Below are 21720 nucleotides of genomic sequence, written 5' to 3'. Positions count from 1 at the left end.
AAATGATTTTAAAATTTTCCATGAGCGCATAGCACTTTATTCGAAAAGAGTCCAGTAGCACCTTGAAGACTAACCAACTTTACTGTAGCATAAGCTTTCGAGAATCACAGTTCTCTTCGTCAGATGCAAAGAGAACTGTGATTCCCGAAAGCTTATGCTATGATAGAGTGGGTTAATCTTAAAGGTGCTACTGGACTCTTTTTGATTTTGCTACTACAGACTAACACGGCTAACCCCTCTGGATCTGGCACTTTATTGTATTTGGAGGACTACTTCGAGTATGTTATATAGTTTCTGACTATAGGACGGGATATTCTCATCATTTCCAACAACAGTGCCAACCCAGCGCCCCAACATTACCTGCACCTGTGTATCCAACAGCACCAGGATGATTTCCCCTTTTCCAAACTGAAGGTGATTCTCATCATCGGACGCATGAGGTTGGATGGCTTGAGCCTGGGATACGAGAACCATAATACCATTGATTTTCTACAACCACCAGCTGGGCTGGTTTTATAACTGAAGAGATCCCATATGAACCACAAAGACCAACATTTGCAACATACCATTAAAGACAAAATGGAAACATCTGTTTTGAACGCTCTCTCCCAATAGTTCACGAGCCTAAATATCTACGACTTGGGAATTATGCTGCCCGCCTCCCTTAATCCATGCAAAGGTCTTACGAATTTATTTTCAGAGCAGCCAAAACTATAAGGTTTGTATAAACATTTGCTTCTCACCTTGAACAGGAAGTCCAGGGGCATTTTGCTATCGTTCTGTTTCTCATCTTCTGAGAAGAAAGTCGAGACTATCTACAATAAAAAAGCCCCTGTATGAATTCAGTTTTCCCATAGAAAAGAATCATCTACAACCAGGCCTGAAGTTTTTTGCTGTAAATTTCTATACATCTGAACAAAAGCATGATAAACACTCATCAAAAATCAAGTCCAGAAACCTTTCTGGAGAGCGAACATTGGCTTTTCTGTGCCAGGGATAGTGTGAAATGGTTTAATCACTGTACCTGGGGTTTTATGATTAATACATTGTCATTTGGTGACAATGGCACCTGACAGAGCATTCAGGGCGGTGAAGAGGAAACGAACAAACCCTCCTAGGAGCGATCTTTGCCGGCTCTGTAGAGAGGTGAAATTGACACAGCCTTTGGCTCTGTCTTTTTAAACTACTCTTCCCAGCTAACATGGTATATCTCTACACTTGAGCGTTCTTGTATAAGAGGTCTCATGCAGAGAGACTCTCAGATCCAAGCTACAAGTGATGAATTACACTTGCCTGGCAAGTGAACAGACTCACGTGTATTCCTCCCTGTTCACTTGCCATTCGCGCTCCACTTGATCAAGTGGAGTGCAAGCGGAGCGCAAGTAAACAGGAAGGAATACACGTGAGTCTGTTCACTTGCCAGGCAAGGGTAATTCATCACTTGTAGCTTGGCTCTCACTCTCAGTTCTTGAGAAGGAGTGATAGAGAAATACACAGAAGACACAGAGCTCAGTAGAGCATACCAAACATGTCTAGAAAATAGAGGAGAACATGATATCAATGCTTAATTTCTTTTAAGCAGTGCTGGAAGGCATGCTTTCTGAGTTGCAAGTCTTTCTCAATAATCCCATGGACAAGACCTCTGGGAAAGACACTCTGCTCAGAGGAGCTTTCCCATTTTCTTTAGAGCACCTTTTTCTGTCTTTTAAGTAACTTAGCATAAGAAAACATAACAAATAAACTATCCAGTTAGTCCTCAAAATGTGGCTTTTGGCAGAGAAATGTGGCAGAGAAAAAACAGGAAGTGCAGTGGCCAAGCTATCGTTTGATATACAGTTATGTAAATAAAAGTATCATCAGAGGAAGGGTGATATGAAGATGTGATAAGCTATGACAGACAATATCCATTTGATTTTCTTGAGACATAAGTGTTCATATGACTATATAGCATGGTACACATCCACTGTTTGTTGCCCCTGGTAGTAAATAAGGGCCAAGCTACAAGTGACAAATGACACTTGAACGGCAAGTGGATCGAGTGGAGAGCAAGTGGAGGGCAAGTGAACAGGGAGGAATACATTTGCTGTTCAAGTGTCATTTGTCACTTGTAGTTTGGTCCTCAGTTCTTATATGGAAAGGGACGTCAACAGTCCAATCCAAAGCAAGTTACACCCTTCTAAGTCCATTGAAGCCAGTGAGCTTAGAAGAGTGTAACTCAGTTTAGGAGTGAACTACACATTTTCCATTAATTGGCAGGCAGACAAGATGGAAAGACTGTTGGCTTGGGGGTAAGATCCAACTGGGAGTAAAGCTACAGCATGTCCTGGATGGGTTACTAATCCTCTTGAAGAAGCAGCTTGTTGATTACATTCAATGGAGAATTCACAGCATCCCAACTGGAAATCTATATCCTATGCAATAGGTGATATGTTATCCTCACTGTTGTTAGATGCCAATGACAATCTGCATGTCACAGACAATGTATATTTTGACATAAGGTATCACAAATTGATCCTAACTACTGTCTAAATACATTCATTTATGGTCATGCTTTTACGGGTCAATTCGACATCAGGGAGTACTCTGTGTGTGTTTTACTATATGGTTGAGAAGCAGGCATGTGTGTTGCCCCGGAAGATAAATTAAGTTTAGAAAAGGAGTCCCGTATTCAAAAAGTTAGAGGAACAACAATGCATTGGATAAGGCACATGAACCAGAAGTCTCCAGTTCAAATCTCACTTGTGCCCAAGGCTTTTTTTCCTGGGAAAAGAGGTGGTGGAACTCAGGACCGCACAATGACATCACTTTGGGTCAGCTGGAACAAGGGGGGAGTTTTTTAAAGTTTAAATCGCCCTTGGCGAGAATGGTCACATGGCCAGTGGCCCTGCTCCCTGATCTCCAGACAGAGGGGAGTTTAGATTGCCCTCTGCGCTGCTCCAGCAGCACAGAGGGCAATCTAAATTCCCCTCTGTCTGGAGATCAGGGGGCGGGGCCACCGGCCATGTGACCATTTTCAAGAGGTGCCAGAACTCCGTTCCACCACGTTCCTACTGAAAAAAAGCCCTGCCTGCGCCATTAACTCCTTATGCGGCCTTAAGGAAGCCACTATGGAACCAGCTGCAATATGGTGGTGAGGGGAGGAGGGGAGTACCAACCTACTCTATAGGACTGTTAGAAGGCTACTAAGATAATATACATAAAGCTCTTTGAACACTCAAAATGCACCAAATGATGCTGCTATTGTTTTTCTGCTGCTTTATCAGGGGCTAAATAACTCGCAAATATGCTTTCAGTCAGCAACACCTTGGAAAATTTCACACAAAGGCCTCTATTTCCAGCAGTGATTTAACAACCCCAATATTGTGCACTTTTTTTTAAAGAAAAAAAAAGGGATCCATGCTGTTTTTTCCTGTCAAACAGGGTTGCTTTGCCTCTTCACGTCTGGCATGTTTGATGCAACCCAGCTTCCCAAGCGGGAGCTCTGCTTTGGGGAAATTGACTGAGCACATTTTGCTCCTGCGATAAGTCACTTTGCAAAGCAGCCATGACCTTGACGTGGTAACCACTGAGCCTTGCCTTCAAGAAGTGTTACAGAATAATCACATCCAAAGGTCTGACTGGCCACTGCTGGCTAGATGGACCTTTGGTCTGCCCTAGCAGAAATATTCTGCTATTGTTATTGTTATTATTATATAGGCATGGCCAGGGGTCATTTCGTAGAAAAAGAGCTGGAGGAACTCATTAGCGTAACTCATTAGCATAACTCATTAGCATATGCCACGCCTCTTGCCATCATTGGAAGTGTGTCATTAGTATAACTGATTTGCATAGGCCATACCCCCTAACATCAACTATTCTGGCTGTTTTGGACCCAATCCTGGTCATTCAGGGCCAAAATTGGGTCCAAAATGGCAAAAAGGGGCTGAAAATGGCTGAAAAAGTGCCCCAAATGGTCAGGATCAGGCCGCTGATGAGCAGGAGAGTGACGCACCACCCGTCAAAGGCCCGATCCAGGCCATTTCGGCCCCAATCCAATCCGAAATGGGCCCAAAATGGCTGAGAATCAGGTAGGCAGGGCAGAAACCATCAGGGCCTGGAGAAAATACGTGTCAGTAGGTGAAAGAAGAGCAGGTTTAGTTTCTGGGATGGACAGCTGTGGATGGAAATTAGCTGAAGCACCTGGTGGGTGCAGGATCTCTCTCCTTTTTTGGGATCTGAAGGAATGTCTTTTTGCCTCCATCTGTGGTATACCTTTATATTTCAAAAAGTAAATTTTACAAAAACACCGTTAAGTCTCCATTACTCCGTCCACTAAAGAGGACAAACCCAGGTAAACACTGCCCCTGGAACTCCACACGGCTCAGGGAAGTGGAGAGCATGTCATATTTTACCTCAGTTTTGATTACTTTTGGCGAAACTTCGATTTCTTCAATGCTTCCGTCACTGCTGACATCATCTTCGGTATTCCCGCCCTGTTGACAGCTTCCTTCCCCAGTCTCTGTTGGACGAGGTGGCATCTCATGGACCGCCCCTGTTTCTGGTTCACTGGGGGTGAGCCCACCATTGGAGCTACTGCGTATGTCTTCCTGGGCGGCTTCAGCTTGGGTGGCAGATGCAGAATCTGGAAGATTTTTTTCAGGATTCTCTGAAATGTCGCTAGGTGGTAACTCGCTCTCCCGATGACTTGATTCCTCAATCTGAGCATTATTCTGAGAGTCTTCCGAGCGTTTTGCTTCCTGTTTTGGTAGAACTGGAATATCACTCCTTGGGCAGGGGAGAGAACTTCCTTCTTTCTCACAAATGTCTCTTGTTTGGGATTTATCGACTGAAAGGAGCTGCGTCCTGTCTTCCGAGTCCTTGTGAACTATTCGGCCTTTGCCATCCGCCTCGAGCAGCGCCTCTGATAAAATCTCTGCTGCTATATTCTTGGCAAACGCCTCAACTTTCTGGTGGCTGTCTTCGGGAATGCTTACGGGCTTCTCCAGTATTGCAGCTTGGTTGCTGTCTTTCGGAGCATCTGGCTCAGTTGTATCTGGTGCCTCATTCGGCGATGCTGTGGCCGAAGACACAGAGGCCTCTTCCTCTGTTTCGCTGGCCCCACTGGATATAGATGCGGAAAGAGATTCTCTCGCATGTATTGAGGAATCCGCAGGAGGAGATGTCGGAGCCTCGCTTATGCTACTCCCCGGAGGCAGGAATGAGGGGCTGGTTGGACTTACTGGAGAGGAGATCACCAGCGAGCTTCTGTTACTGCGTTAGGAGAAACGTAAGGATCCAAAGAACATTTGAATATGCCACTTCTCATGAACTTATATCTATTTAGCCATAGTAGTGAAATGGAACCTCCACATTCAGAGGCTGTATATCCCTGAGAACCAAAGATCTGGAGTGAACACATTGGGGCTGTTGCCCTCATGGCCCTTGGTGGCCTTTATGAGGACAGAATAGTAAAGAGTCCAGTAGCACCTTTAAGACTAACCCACTTTATTGCAGCATAAGCTTTCGAGAGCCACAGGTCTCTTTGTCAGATGCATCGAGCTGTGGTTCTCAAAAGATAATATGTGATCTTTATCTATTATTTATCGTGTTTAACAACAAAAACAACAACAACACTTATATACCCCTCTTTTAGACAGATTAGTGCCCCACCCAGGCGGTGAACAAGTGAGTGTTATTATTATACCTGCAATCAGCTGGGGAGCTGGGGCTGAGAGGAGTGGCTGACCCAAGGCTACCTCCTGAGCTCATGGCAGTTGTGGGATTTGAACCAGCAGAGTGCTAATTTGCAGTCCAACCACTTAACTACTGTGCTAAAGCAGCATAATTGTTGTTCTCAACTATACAGACAGATGAAAGGAAAGGAAAACTTTTCTTGCCTCATCCTCCAACCCCGCCATGGCTGCAATTCTTTCCCCTGCAACATCAGTGCAAAGCTTTGGGGGTGGGTGGGTGGGCGGGAAACAGAAATTGAGGTATTGCTTAAGCCTCTTGCTGCCTCTGTATTTGAGAGCTACACAGACAGTTTTTGCAGTGTGGAAGCAGCCTATGATAAACTCACAACATTCATGGTTATGAACCATAGTCAAAATGGGAAGTGAATTCCCAGTGGAGTCCTAAGACCAATTTCCTGGGAATAAACCCTGAGTAGAATAGGCCTCATGAAGATACCTCTTGCAGTCTTCTAACTGGCCCCCAAAGCAGTTTGAGCTCTACTGGGAAGAGATTTTAAAGCATGTATTGCCCATGGTAGCTTTTTCAGATTTCATCATGCCCACAGGAAAGAGGAAATCATTTATGGTTGTTGTGGGTTTTCCGGGCTGTATTGCCGTGGTCTTGGCATTGTGGTTCCTGACGTTTCGCCAGCAGCTGTGGCTGGCATCTTCAGAGGTGTAGCACCAAACCTCTGAAGATGCCAGCCACAGCTGCTGGCGAAACGTCAGGAACCACAATGCCAAGACCACGGCAATACAGCCTGGAAAACCCACAACAACCATCGTTCTCCGGCCGTGAAAGCCTTCGACAATACAGGAAATCATTTACCTCGATACTCCTTTAATTATGAAGACTTTATTGGAGTGTTGTTTTTCCAGTTTACTCATCACGTCATACAGGTCGTGGTTCAGCTGGAAGCAGAAGCAACAGGAAAAGCAGCCGTCAGACCCAGTGACCAAAGGGATTTTTCAAAGTATTTATTTCATACAAATAATTTAAACATCAGGTTTTTTGTTAGCTGCTTTATATCCCCTTATTTTTGAGATTTTCCTCCACTCCCATTTTCATTTATCTTTCTTCCTCAGAAATAATGGGACATAGTATTTGTTAACTGTTTATTTGCATTTATTTGCATTTATTTGCATTTGCATTTATTTGCACTTATTTTGGGGAAGAGAAAAAAAGAGAGCGAGAGAGCACGTCAGCATAAATAGTACCACTCTTACTATAAGTCAACCACCTCAAAATCTCTGGTCATAAAGCAGTCCAAAAACATCCTAAACACACAAACAAAACAAAACAAAACAAAACAATAGTTTATGAATATAAACTGAATATAAATATATATTATAAGGAATAATACTTAAAAAAACAAAACAAAATAATAGTTTATGAATATAAGGAATAATACTTTAAAAACATATATGAAGCAATAATAATTATAATAGTTAACTACTAATAGTAGCAACAGAGTTGCTGATGAACTGATGGTTACAAAGATATACATGCAAATATTTTGGTTTACAGTAGGGATAAATTTGGCCTGCAGCCCCTTACTTCAAACTAATTACTTTCATTTTGTGTTCTAACTTCTCTATGTATGAGTGTCTCTGTGTGACAGAGTGTGCATGTACAAGCACGTGTATACTGATGTTATCAAATGAACAGATCCCAGCAGAAATTCTAACAAAGAGGAAGTATGGGGGGGGGAGTTCAGAAATCTCCTTCTGTAGACCATTTAGATGCAGCCTGCAACAATTTGCTTACTTACCTTACTCATTTCTTTGTAGAAGATATCTCGTAAATTGGAAATATTCTGGAATATGGTCACATAGCATGCAATTCGACTGGAGGGGGAAAAGAACATGGAACACAATGAAACATACCAATTCCAAATGTGGAATGTAATAAAGAAGAACATAAATATATAAAAGATCCAAGAAAGACTGGTGAGACTGTATAAGAGTTGATCTACATACGTAGCAGACCATAACATACTGCTATTCTTGGAAAAGACTAGCCTAGAACTTTTTGCCTTGACATGCTAGCTTTCTAGGTGAAGGGAACTTTCCCCCGCACAGGAGAGTGTTTAAATATGTGGCCCTGTACCTGATGTGATACAGTCCAAGAAGAGATGCATCTTATGGTTCTTCTTTGAGAGCTGACACAGCTGCAGATAGATTTCATGGTAATATATGTAAATTTCTGGCGCTGTACCGGGCTGCAAGTGGGGGATGTTGGGAGGTGCCCCCTCCCCAATTTCCCTACCCATGGTAAAGCAAGATGCCAAAAAGAGATAAAACGTTGTCTAAGTTTTTCCTTATTTGCTAGAAGAAGTTATTTTTCTTGCATAGGGGAGCATTCAAACACTTTTGTATTTATATTGCCAAGTTTTTATATAATTATTTTTACAAAGTGGTGTACTTTGTGTATGATATTCAGTTATGTTTTTACAAGTCTGTATTGGTTATTAACTGTAAATAAACTATCTAACATCAAACATTCATCTTGTCCCCCTCTGCCCCTCGCATCTGGAAATAATACAGTTCAAGGAATAGGCCAAGACTGATGTTGTACCCTCTCGTCTGCCTTCTTTGGGCTGGTACAATTGCTTTCTTTTATCATACGGTGATGCCTGGGGAACTCTCCATCTTCTTAAAGGGCTCTCATTTTAGACCATTTCCCTTTCCTCTGCTCTAAAACCCAAAGGGCCATTCAAGTAATTTCAAGGACACCCTCTTATTAAACTTAAGCATCCCCTTTGCATCATTCAAATAATGTTAGTGTTACATGAGCAACACTGGAGTACACTGAAGAGCACCCATCCAGGCATTTCTGAAGGAAGGCAGAGTTCTGTTCAGCTTAATTGCAAAGAATCTGCCCGTTTAACAGTGGGAAGAAAGGCACGACCAACTTTGACTCTTCTGCTCTATAGATGCTGTGTCTGGAAATGCCATATCTGGAAGAATATGCAGTGCAGACAAACCTCCCCCTTCAATCTTGCATGGAGTGGGTGTGGGTGAAACTACAACATCACAACCATGCATCCAGTACACCTAACTTAATTCTTAGCAGCAGCTGGAATCCTGGTTGTTTTATGCTCTCCTAGACTGATCAATTTATAATTGGGATCATACACCCCTTCTTTTGCTTCTTCCAGCAAACCACATGTCAGGGCAGTTTCATTGCACGAATCCAGCATTTATTAACTACTTGAAATATCCATGCATGTAATTCTAGGAAGAGAAACTGAACGGAAATGTGTGAAAATTACTCCCAAGATATGAAGGGTAAGAGATGCCAGATGAAACACAACCAGAAAATTGGCAAGGACACAAACAACAAACTTGGGTTTGCTGCTGAAAGACTTTGCACAACCTGGTTCCCCTTTCTGCCTCTGTAGGGCTGAGTTCCTAAAGGGCATGATGAGATCCTGAACTTCCCTGCTCCTCTAGCTCACAGCTGCTGGGAGAAGTGGGAAGGTGGGCATCACAGGGCAGGACTTAAAACGCACAATGCACCCATGTCCTCTTTTTCAGAAACTTAATGTAATGGAGAAGAAGAGGAAGAACTGGATACAAAGTTCCTATGCTGGATATCAAACACACTTTCGATGTCACTTTTAGTTTCATTACTCAATTATGGCAGCCAGAACCAGAGGACACAGTTTCATTCTCTGGAGTTTGCTGCCACCTCGTGGACACCAGACATCAGTTTCCATCTATCTGCTTGCAGAGGTTCCTTGCCTTGGTTTTGAATGGATTTAAAACTGCATTTGAGCTCTTCATGTTATACCACAATTATATCGTGGGGCCGACGTTCATAGTTCTCAGGCTGGGCCTGCTTGTTAGCTAGAGTACCTGTTGTAAAGAACAGGCAAGTCTTCTCTTAGTTCTTTGTTGAGTTCCTCAAATACAGCTTGGGCTTTGTAGAACTCTTCTTCAGCCTGCAGGACCCCAAGAGAAATTAAGCAAGAGTTAACAATGCAGCTGAGCTAAAAGATTCCAAGTGCAGGTCTTGGTTAAATGCAACACACACCACAGACATATGTAAGTTGAGAGTTCTATAGGCTTTTTTGGACCCAAATAGAAGACGCTGTTGGAGGTGTTCCTCTGTGCGTTGCTTCTCTGAAAGCTTTCATCAGACAGCCCCCATAACGTTACATGAACAGAGATGTGTGTGTATGACCCGTCATCTTTGTGCAGAAGTACCTGTGTGAATCCTTAACATCTCTGTTGACATCATCTGGTGACTGTACAAAGGCTGTGGACCTAACTAGACATTACAATCTACGTGTGTTCACCATGAGGACTCGCAGCTGTACTGTAGTTGCCAGTTCCTGCTGGCAACATGTAATTAAATTTGCAGCACGGCATGATTCAAATGGGAACTGCAGTGAAGGAAAAGGAGAAATTCCTGCTGTCTTCCCTGTGCTATTCTTGGTGGCTGAAATAGACTGGGGTCTGTGCAGGGGGAGGGGACATTATCTACCCCATGAGCTGGCTCCCAACAGAGAATGTAAGGCTTCCATCTGCAGCCCCTTGGGCTGTTTCAGCCACCGCACAGGGGAGAAGGCAGGAATTCCTCCTCCCATGCAGGAATCTCAATCTAATCAGACCCTGCTACACCTTTACACATGAGTTGTCACTGGGAACTAGCAGCTATAGTACAGCTGCCACCTCCCGTGCAGAAGTTATGCAGTTTTCCAGTGCCTAGTTAGGCTGGGGCGGGCTGCTGTACTATCTCTGCCTCCCTCGACTCCATTATGTCCTGTTCATTGTCTGAGCAGGGCTTATGCTTATCTCCTCTCTCCTCTAGGGGCTAGTTGGCCTTGTGTCTTCCCTTCCCAACGAGGGGGACAAATTAGCCCAAGGAGCAATAGAAGAAGCAGAAGCAATGGAGGGAGGGAGGGAGGGAGGGAGGGAGCCGGAAATCTCTAACTTCCTCAGTGTGTGTGTGTGGCTACTTTTCCTAAGTTACCCCCAGTAGCCAGAGAAGCAGGAACCACCAGTCCGTTCCTCAAAACAGCTGCTTGTTCCCTTCTCAGTTCTGAAGGCCAGAAATAAAAGAAGAAGAAGGGGAAAGGAGGCCTGCAGAACCTGAACCCCTGGTGTGTTAGCTTATAATGCCCTCCAGCCCCCCTCAGTTTGTCTTTTGCCTGACTTACAGGGGTGCCTTCATTGGATAGGACTAATACAATCAGGCTCCAAGCTACCCCTATACATCAGTTCTGAAAAACAACCACAACCCTGCTTTCAAACCACTTACCGGGTTTTAGGATCAAAATGAATAATCTAGAAATCAGACCCTGGAAAAGTCACCATTTTAAATATTTTGAAAACTCCAAGAATTTGACAGACGCTACTGGATATTGATCCAGAGGAGTTAGCTGTGTTAGTCTGTAGTAGCAAAACCAAAAAGAGTCCAGTAGCACCTTTAAGACTAACCAACTTTATGTTACAATAAAGTTGGTTAGTCTTAAAGGTGCTACTGGACTCTTTTTGATTTTACTGGATATTCATATCACAGTCCCTATTCTGTGCTCTGTGGCACTTTGGCTGCTGTATGCATATTTGTTGATCAATTGACTGTAGTGAAAGGTGACGTAGCAGCAGCTAGAATCCAAGAACGATCAGACGTGATGGAAAGGAAATGCCTGCTTGTAAGAAAACTGCTCCGTGGTCTTTATACCTTTGCAATCTTAGCTTCATCTTTCTTTTTAGCATTCTGCAGGGCTTCCAAGTGATGTCTGCAGCTATCATAATCCACCAGTTTCCGTCCTCTCTTAGCAATTCGCTCCTGCACAAAAAGAGAAATTACAGAAGGAGTGGTAGTTTAACCCTGCCCCTCTCCAAGCAGCTGGAGGGAAACTGTCAGCGAAGTGGATTTTCTTGCGAAGAACAGCTGCTCGACTGGAGAGATTCTCTCTTTCAAAAATCCAATCTGATTTATGCCTGGCCTTGTCTTCTCTTTTCTTGCTAATTTGTCCCAGTACCTTTGGAGCAATTTGAAATCTGTTTGATAGGCAGAGAGTGTCTAATCTTATGTTTCGACACCTTTTGCACTCAGGGCTTTTCTATCATATCTTGAAACAGGCCTTAATATGTGAGGGAAAGGCAGTTGAAGCATTTCAATAGTGAGAAGCTAAATTCCAGCACTCTGGTAATCGCTGCAGATCAAATGGATATTAAAGGGATCTCTAGAGGAACCCATTTAACAGTTGGCAATGCTACGCATGTGGATTTTCGTTTGTGTACAGACCCTAGAATATAATAATAAATTATACTGATGAGGGCTAGAGAGTTAGAAATGATCTAGGGATGCCTCAATTAAAACCTTCACTCAACAAAGAAGCTCAATGGGTGGCTCTGAGCAAGTCACTCTACCTCTGACTAACCTACATTTCAGGGCTGTTGTGAGGATAAAATGAGATAAACCCCATTCATGTCTCCCTGAGCTGCTTTTAAGCATGAGATGCAGAGTAACTAATGGTAGCAAGAATTATTGTTTGCCTCAGCTCACTATTATTACATTTTACTATATTAAACTTACTTTTTAATTAATTAATTTATTTGCTGGCAGTGGTTGGTTAGAAACTGACGCTGGGATGTGAGTGTCTATACAGGAGTTTGGGGGCTGATTTATATTTTGATATGACTTTGCAAGTTGCTTTGATTATCTGGTCTAGAAAAGCAGTATGTAAATTTATTTACTTATCTTCCCCATTGTATCATACTTATGCCCAGGGCTTTTTTTCTAGGAAAAGAGGTGGTAGAACTCAGGACTGCACAATGACGTCACTTTGGGTCAGCTGGAACAAGGGGGAGTTTTTTAAAGTTTAAACCACCCTCGGCGAAAACGGTCCCATGGCCGGTGGCCCCGCCCCCTGATCGCCAGACAGAGGGGAGTTTAGATTGACCTCTGCGCTGCTGTGTGGAGGGCAATTGAAATTCCCCTCTGTCTGGAGATCAGGGGGCGGGGCCACTGGTCATGTGACCATTTTCAAACGGTGCTGGAACTCCTTTCCACTGCGTTCCAGCTGAAAAAAAGCCCTGCTTATGCCTCCTCTCTCTCTCTCTCTCTCTCTCTCTCTCTGTGTGTGTGTGCATGCGCCATCAAGTTGTAATCGACTCATGGCGATCCCAGCAAGTGGCTTTTAAGGTAAGTGAGAAGCAGAGGTGGTTTGCCAGCGCCTTCCTCTGCAGAGTTTTCCTTCCTGTAGTGACCAAGTAGTGACCCTGTTTAGCTTCCGAGACGTGACAAGATCGGGCTATACCATGCTGACTTCCTTCCCCTTATGCCTCCTAACAAATGATATTGACTCCAATATCCTGACTAGATTGAAAAGGAAAGTGAGAGAGCACATACATGCATGGACCACATAAAGCAGAAAGGCAAGGATAAAAAGAAGAGTTTGTAAGTGACCTTGAAAAGAAATTGTATTAAAAATCAGAAGGAAGAGGATTCCAAGCATAAAATGGTTCATTCCCTCCACCCCCCGTCCCTCCAAAACCATGAGTGCTAGAAACATTTTTTTAAAATAGCAAGCTAAATTTCTTAGGGTGCTGTTTCTGTGCTAGACACTGGATTCTCCAAAACTGAACACAAAATAGATACCTTTATTTCATTAAACTGAGTCAAGTAGATCTCCATGGTTCTGACCGCTTGATCTGTCAGTTTCTCCTCATAATCTTCCCACAGAAGGTCATTGCTCTACAGGTAGAAATACACAGAGACATTTTTAGGATGTTAAATATATGCTCCAGCTTCCAAACTTAGTAAGTAACCCGCACTTTTGCCCCAATCTTCCAGCCATGAGAAATGGAGGAGTGGGAGAAAAAAATGACCAGAAAATGGTCTCCGTTGTGATGCTTTAGGAAGTTTCCCATCTCTCTGTGGTCTTTACCATAGAGAGTAGGGAAAATTTCTAGACCACCACCTGGAAGTGACGTCTCATCTTCCCCAAACTCTACCATCTCCAGGCCACCATGCTCAAAATCTCCTGGCATTTGGTGAGACAGTGCTGTCAACCCTAAGCTATAGTGAAGTGACAAATTGTATGAGCTCTTGGGTTCAAACTTCATGATCTTACTGTTTGGCTTTATAGAAGTGTCACTCCCAGTCTCACTTAGGGGGCAGTAATGATCCTTACAGGACTGTTCTAAGGATTACTGATAAATATAACTGTACAACTGATACACCCGAGAATCCTGTTGGATAAACTGGTGGCAGTCATTGTCAGGGGTACCTTTCACCAGCTTCAACTGGTGTGCCTGGGCAGGAAGGATCTTGCCACTATAGTACATGCCCTGGTAACATTTAAATTAGACTACTGCAATGCACTCTATGTGGGGCTGCCCTTGAAGCCCATCCTGAAGCTTCAAATAGTACAGAATGCTGCAGCCAGAATGTTGACTGGGGTGGGTCATAGGGACCACATCACTTCAGTCTTGTTCCATCTGCCCTGGTTCCCAATTTACTTATGGGCCCAATTCAAGGTGCTGATATTGACATTTAATGCCATATATGGCTTGGGACCAGCATATCTTAAGGACCGCCTTTAACCATATGAACCTACCCATTTGTTCTGGTCATCTTTGGAAGTGCTGCTCTGGGTGCCTCCGCCACATGAAGCTAGGTGACTGGCAACATGAGAAAGGGCCCTCTCGGTTGCACTCTGCCTGAAGATGTGTCTGTCCCTCTCTATTGCTGCCTTCTGCCTGCAGGTTAAGCCTTTTGTGTTTTCTGGTATACTAACCAATAAGTTATTGGCCCTCTTCCGTGTTCTTTAGGTCATGTAGGTGTGTGTGTCTACTGAACTGTTTTTAAATACTATTTTATGTGTTGTTTTAAATTTATATTGTTTGAAAATGTTGTTAGCATCTTGGGGAATAATAATTGTTATTAGAGAACAATTAGGTTAACCGGAGATAACAGAAATGTGCAATGCTCACCTGTGCTATGGATTTCAAGTCTGTGAACCCATCCCACTCCACGTTGTAAAGTTCTTGCAAGGTCTCAGCCACTTTCTTGGAACTTTCATGCATCACTGGGAGGAAAGCCAGCACAGCAAAACTGATACCACCTTTCAGACATCAGTCCTGAGTAAGACAACCCTCCCGCTGAGTTAATAACTGGTAAAAAGGTAAAAGTAGTCCCCTGTGCAAGAAGTGAGTCATTACTGACCCATGGGGGGAATGTCGCATCATGACATTTTCTTGGCAGCCTTTTGTTATGGGGTGGTTTGCCATTGCCTTTCCCAGTCATCTACACTTTACCCCCAGCAAACTGGGGACTCATTTTACTGACTTCGGAAGGATGGAAGGCTGAGAGGCAAACTACACGATATGAATGGCACGTGACCAAGCGAGTGTCAAGAATCCCACCTTCGCGTGTCTGTCAGTCCTGGAATGCACACGAGTCCCAGACTGGGCACGCGTCTACAGTTCCCCAGTTTCCTATGTAGCTGCAGCGGCAAGTGCGCAGCCCAGAATCAACAAGTTGGCATTATAGAGAGGCCTTTATCTGTTGGTTTCCTTTTTCAGCTTCTCGTTCTCCAGCTGGAGTAATCAAGTGTGGTAGCTAGAGGGTGGTAATGCATGATGGGATACCACTCGTGACTCTTGGCATGGTGAGGAGGAAACCCGTGCCCGCGCGGACACGGGATGAGGCACAGTCTGGCAGCGCAGGCAAGTGTGCAACACAAAACACGTGGTGACACATGTAAGTCCATTCACGTGCCGTTCACATGCCATTCATATCGTGTAGTTTGCCTCTGAGTCAACCTTGAGCTGGCTACCTGAACCCGGCTTCTGCCAGGATCGAACTCAGGTCATGAGCAGAGCTTGGGCTGCAATACTGCAGAGCTACCCAAAATTTTCAGCCTCTGACAATACAATCTTAGGCATTCTCATTGATCAAGAAAAAAGCAGCATATAAATATTTTAAATAAACAAATAAAACAAGCAAACTTATTCCAGTCTGAGGGCCAAGCTACAAGTGACGAATGACTCTTGAACGGCAAGGGGATTGAGTGGAGAGCAAGTGGAGGGCAAGTGAACAGGGAGGAATACACTTGCCCTTCAAGTGTCATTTGTCACTTGTAGCTTGGCCCTCAGTCCATTGAAATCAATGGGCTTACGATTAGAGGCAGGAACAATTGTCCTCATGCTAAAAAAAAAATGGAAAGAGTTCTATTTATCTTAGTTCTCTGTACCTTTCACAGCACTGAGGAAAACCTTGAGGTCTTTGTAGAGTTTCTGGCCTTCTGCCTGGAAAAACAGGAGGAAGAAAGACAGAAAATAGTTGTATGAGATGTTGTTAGCCTAACATATTGCACATGCTAAACAAGCAGGGGGAGAGAAACTGCAAAAAACAGGGTCTGGCCCTTGGGTTGTCCACACACAGCACCTACAGTGGCAGGCCTCATTGTACCCTCAGGACTCCTTTCAACATCTTCATGAACTTTTGGAAACCCTCCAAAGCCTGAGTAATTTCCCCCTCCCTCTCCAGAAATCAGTACCTCATATAATCTCAGGAGGCCTTCCTTTTCCACCTCTCCCCCCATATATTTCAAGAAACCCATATTAAATCTATGCCTCCCATCCCAACATTTCCAAGCTGCTGAGATTCTCTCGCTCTTCTGTTACACACAACCTGTTGCTGTTGGAAATTGTATGCGCTTTGCTCGAACTGTTCATCTTTCGTTTCAACGGTTTTTCCTAGCTTCTGCAAAACCTGGACAGAACGCAAAAGAAAGAAGGTAATATCACATTAAAATTGATCTTTTCCTTTAAGCACACAGTGAATAAAATATATCCTTAGTCCCAAACCAAGACTGTAAGAGGTTAGCAGAGCAAGGCTGAAATGAAACTAATGGCTCATCTAGACAAGTATTCTGTTTTCAGCAGTGGAATCTGGTACGCTGCTGAAAATAGAATATTGGTCTATATAAGCTACTTTTTGCAGGCTTGAATATGATGGTGAAATATCTTTGTAGTATTTCAGTTTATTTTGAAGTTACTGTAATAAAGAAGGAACTTGCCCTTTTTATTCAGGGCACTTCAGGAACAACCCTTTTGTGGTTTCCTACCCCTCACTACCCCATTTGGTATTCTCAACAGTCACACAGAAACAAAACAAAAACCCATGTTCATAAAGCAAAACAGATTTGCTTCAGTTATTTTAAGGACCAAGAAAATTGGTTTGGGAGTGGTTAAAGGAAACCTTAGCGTTAGTTCCTCAGATCCATTCTATCTTTGCTGAAACAAAGGACTGGCAACATATGAACTGCGCTGCAGTATGAGCCCAAGGTGTCATAAATGTTTCCAGCAGTGGCCACTGACGTCTTTCTGTGTGCTCTCCCATATCTGGTATTTAGAAATATAGTGACCTGAGCATGGAACATTTTGCTAACATAGCCAATAGAGCAACAAGAGGTAGAGGGTTAGGGCAGAGATAAAAAAAGTTTACTAAGCATGTTCCTTATGTTGGGGGACATAATAAAGTTCATACGTTATGTACTGAAAATTTATGTTGGTGCTATGAGCATTTTTTATCACGGGTTTACGAATAAAAGGTAAAGCACCCTGTACAAGCACCGAGTCATTACTGACCCATGGGGGGACATTGCATCACAACGTTTTCTTGGCAGACTTTTTATGGGGGGGGGTTGCCATTGCCTTCCCCAGTCATCCACACTACCTTCAAGAAACTGGGTACTCATTTACTGACCTTGGAAGGACGGAAGGCTGAGGGCCAAGCTACACATGACGAATGACACTTGAACAGCAAGTGTATTGCTCCCTGTTCACTTGCCCTCCACTCAATCCACTTGCTGTTCAAGTGTCATTCGTCAAGTGTAGCTTGGCCCTCAGTCAACCTTGAGCCAGCTACCTGAACCCAGCTTCCACCAGGCTCGAACTCAGGTTGTGAGCAGAGCTTGGGCTGCAGCACTGCAGCTTACCACTCCGCGCCACAAATATTGTACATTAAAAAATTCAGACAGATGGCTTAACACTTGTTTACTTGAAAGGTAGATGATAAATCTCAGGGCTTCATATTGATAAATTTCAATGCTTCACATTCATTAATACAAAGGTATACTGTGGAAAAGGGAAGATATATATAATTCTAACTTGTTTTTTAAAAGCATGCTCATATGGTTGTTAAAACATGTTTTTCTTTCCCTTACTAGCAAAAGGTGTACTGTTTCTGGCATTGTGGAAAAAATATGTTAGGATGGAGTATCAGTTCCGAGCACCCTTTGTCTACCTATAATTCTGAGGATTTTTAGCAGAGGACAGGACAGTCTCTCAAGTGGATATAGGTTTGTAGTGTAGTAATTTTCTTAAGACACAGCAGTCTATCTCATCCTCTGTTCTTCTGCTATAAAATGGCTTATTGTGATGGAATCTGTGTCATCATGGCCCAGTCAAGATACATACTAGAAGGACCAGTCAGCAAGAAGCATGCTTAGAAAATGATTGGCACCTGCCTTATACTTTTGAGATCCCTGGTCCTAGAGGCTCAGAATTCTTCAGTATCATTATTTAAGCAGCCTTGCGAGGTCTAGAATTTGACGGTATCGATGATGAATTACTCTGACAGCTTCACTTAATCTGTTTGGTCCCATGTTCTTGTCTGCATTACAAGCTAGCAAATCGAATCCACAACTATAGAAGCAAACCCTGCTTTTTTTAACACTGTAAAAGAAATGTCACTTGTTTTTGTGGTTGTGAATACAGCAAGTGGGTTTTTTTTTTTTGCAGCTTTCCCACATCCTAACTCTGTAGGTGTAGAACAATGCGAGATGCACATGGGCTGGAAAAAAACACACACAGCACAAGACACTAGCAGCAAATAGGAACAGTTGACAAAAGGTCTCTAAATTTAACTCGTCTTGTAAAATCACAGTCTTACAACTTCAGCCATTGTTCAGATCAGCAAACTTTGTTGCGCTAATTATTAGGGCAAATCCACACTACCACACTGTATTGGTCATACAGCAATTTGTCATGGCTTTTTGAGCAGAAATTTTATTGGATTTCTATTCCACCCTCCCTGCAAGAAATGCCATGATTATAGTTTGGTGTGGAATATAGTATTTTTATTAGAGGCTCCTAGTTCCCCTGTCAGAACTACATTTCCCAGGGCCCTCTGGAGATAAGAAAAAGCCCCACCTAGCTCCACCCACTTTCTAAAACCACTTGGCAGACACCAGGAAAGATGTCACTGGGTGCAAGGGTTGCCAGGTCCCATATCTGGCACTTACTACGTGCTGAAGGTGTGGTCTCTGTTCACACACATGCTCCAGTGCCTGTGTGATGACATCACTCCCAGAAATGATGTTGCCACGCCAGCCATGGCAGCGCTCCCACATTGTGCAGGGCCAATTTGGTCCATTTGGGCCCAAAATTGGCCCCAAACAAAGCGCAGGAGTGCTCCCGTGGCCAGGTGATGATGTCACTTCCTGGAGTGGCGTTGTCATGCTCCTTGGGAGTGCACACATTGTGCGTGTTCCTAGGGTGCCTGCCGGTGGTAGGCAACCTCTGGGGGCTTGCTACCTCCAGCTGATCTCTGGTGGATCGGTGGGCAAGGGGGCAAAACTTGGGAGTTTGCCGGCCACTGGCAGGCACCTGGGAACCCTAAATGATGCCCATCATGAGTACCACATTGGAGACACCTGCTCTATGGTATGGCATTCCCGTGGAGCTCTTTCATTTCCCAAGCTCCACCTTCCCCAGACTCCACCCTCAAATCTCCAGGAATTTCCCAAGTTGGATTTGGCAACCCTAGGGCATCTCTCTAATTTTAATTGCAATACTCAGATGAGCTAGGCTCAACGTTTGTAGCTTGAGAATTCATTGTGATCTGTTTTTATATGGCAGCAGTTCAGTGCAAGGCCATTTTACTTAGGTGGATTTTGACAGTCACATTTGCAATATGGTTTAAAGACATTTCATTTCCGTGTGTTACTCTAAAGCCTTTGGGATAAAGCAGCCCAGGCATTTGAGTCGAGTTCACAGAAAGACCAGCTCACTCAATTGCTGTCCACTAGACCGGACACAAGCCAGAGACAGATAAGAAGATCTGTGTGAGGAAACAGACCAAAGTAGGAACTGCATTCCTCTGTAACAACTGGGGCGCAAGATATCGAATAGGCTGCGCTCTGCTGTACAGCTCTGCCCTTTTAAGGATCCTTAAAGGAGAAAATGAAAGAGCCCCATTTCCTGAGCTATCTACCGTCTCTTCTTCCTAGTCAAGTTCATGCTGAGTTCATTCAATCAAGTTCATTTGAGCTTGACTGAATTTACTCCCCTCCCTCGCTGTTTAACTCTAATATCTGAGGCCTAGAGTATGCAGGAGGTAGAATCATTCATGAGTCCCAGTTCTAATGCTCCCCACCCCCCATGTAAAAACCGAGCGCATTAAAAAAATTCAGTCCTTCAGCTGAAGTGGTATAGTCCTTTCCACCACCTCAGCCCTCTGCCCCTTCATTATCAACTCAGAGCGGAACTACAAGTGACAAAAGGCACAGATTGGACACTTGCCAGCTTCCCTCAAGTTTTGATGGGAAATGTAGGCGTCCTGCTCTTGCAGCTTGGCTCTCCGACGGCTGTCTAACGGACTTTTCAACTGTCACTTGTCCAACATTCCGCCAAGCTGCCTACATTTCCCATCAAAACTTGAGGGAAGCTGACAAGTGTCCAACCTGTGCCTTTTGTCACTTGTGGTTCCGCTCTTATTCTGTGGCATGTGTAGGCCAGGCCTTTGGAATGCTACTAATCGCTTTCATACGGACCAACAACATATAGTTAGACTTGGGTAGTGCTTCCAAGTTCCAGCCTCAATGGGAGGCAGCAGTTCACAAAGCTTTATCTGTTTACTAAAACTAATCAAATAAACACTGTTGCTCACTTGGCTATGAAAGAACATTCTATTCCTACATGGATCACCTGGATTTCACTGAAAGACCTTTAGAAGTAACATAGTGATTGGCTCACTGTTAGGAAGGCACAAGGAAGCCTCTCCCAAAAGCCTCTGTCAGTTTCACCTCTCTACATTAGGATAGTTTTAAAAGACAGAGCCAGAGGAGATCGCTCCTCAGAGGGTTTGTTAATTTCATCTTTGCTTCCCTGAAGGTGCTGTCAATTTCCCAAGATGAAATTAACAAACCTTTTGAGGAGCGATCTCCGGCTCTGTCTTTTAAAACTATGCTTCCCGACTAACATTGCGTTTCCCTACACTTGAGCGTCCTCATGTAAGATGTCTCCTATAGAGAGACTCAGGACCAAACTACAAATGATGAATGACACAGGCTGGACATTTGTCAGCTTCCCTCAAGTTTTGATGGGAATGTAGGCAGCTTGGCGGATTGTTGGACAAGTGACAGTTGAAAAGTCCGTTGGGCAGCCGTCGGAGAGCCAAGCTGCAAGACCAGGACGCCTCCATTTCCCATCAAAACTTGAGGGAAGCTGACAAGTGTCCAACCTGTGTCAAGTGTCACTTGTAGCTTGGCCCTCAGTGTCATGGGAATATTCAACATGCCAAGACTTTCAGAGAACAAGTTATTGACACAAAACTGAGAGGAGGCATCTCCTAAATTCCACTCCTATCATCTGTATACATTTATTCCCCACTGCTGACCCGGTCTTTAGTCATTAAAGGCATATAGTCCAAAAAAAAAGGCATATAGTCAACAGCTAAAATGAGGAGGGAGAAATTGTATGTGTGAAGAACCCATTGTAGACTAAACTTTATTATTTATTTATTTAGATGTTTGTGTCGCTTACCACGTTGTTCTCTTCTCCTCCATTTTATCCTCACATCAACCACCACCATAACTCCATGAGCTAGGTTAGGTTGAGAGACAGATCAAGATGGGTAGCTGTGTTAGTCTGCTTTTAACAGTGGAAAAGAACAAGAGTCCAGTAGCTCCTATAAGACTAACAAAATTTGTGGTAGCGTATGAGCTTCCGTGAGTCACAGCTCACTTCTTCAGATACC

General features: G+C 43.7%; 1 protein-coding gene across 1 annotated transcript in view; it reads right to left on the bottom strand.

The window, feature by feature from the left end:
* Positions 1-21720, bottom strand: part of BIN2 (bridging integrator 2) — a 28386-nt gene that overhangs the window by 5273 nt on the left and 1393 nt on the right. Inside the window, exons 2-12 of the mRNA XM_055003167.1 lie at positions 16369-16449; positions 15929-15983; positions 14667-14761; positions 13330-13425; positions 11404-11511; positions 9573-9658; positions 7484-7559; positions 6541-6623; positions 4392-5250; positions 744-815; positions 361-456 (exon numbers count right to left, since the gene is read on the bottom strand). Coding sequence (XP_054859142.1) covers positions 361-456; positions 744-815; positions 4392-5250; positions 6541-6623; positions 7484-7559; positions 9573-9658; positions 11404-11511; positions 13330-13425; positions 14667-14761; positions 15929-15983; positions 16369-16449 — 1707 coding nt within the window. The remainder of the gene's footprint in view (positions 1-360; positions 457-743; positions 816-4391; positions 5251-6540; positions 6624-7483; positions 7560-9572; positions 9659-11403; positions 11512-13329; positions 13426-14666; positions 14762-15928; positions 15984-16368; positions 16450-21720) is intronic.

The sequence above is a fragment of the Eublepharis macularius genome, chromosome 19 (assembly GCF_028583425.1).
Source record: "Eublepharis macularius isolate TG4126 chromosome 19, MPM_Emac_v1.0, whole genome shotgun sequence".
Classification (NCBI taxonomy): Eukaryota; Metazoa; Chordata; class Lepidosauria; order Squamata; family Eublepharidae; genus Eublepharis; species Eublepharis macularius.
This window is presented reverse-complemented; position numbering and strand designations above follow the sequence as displayed.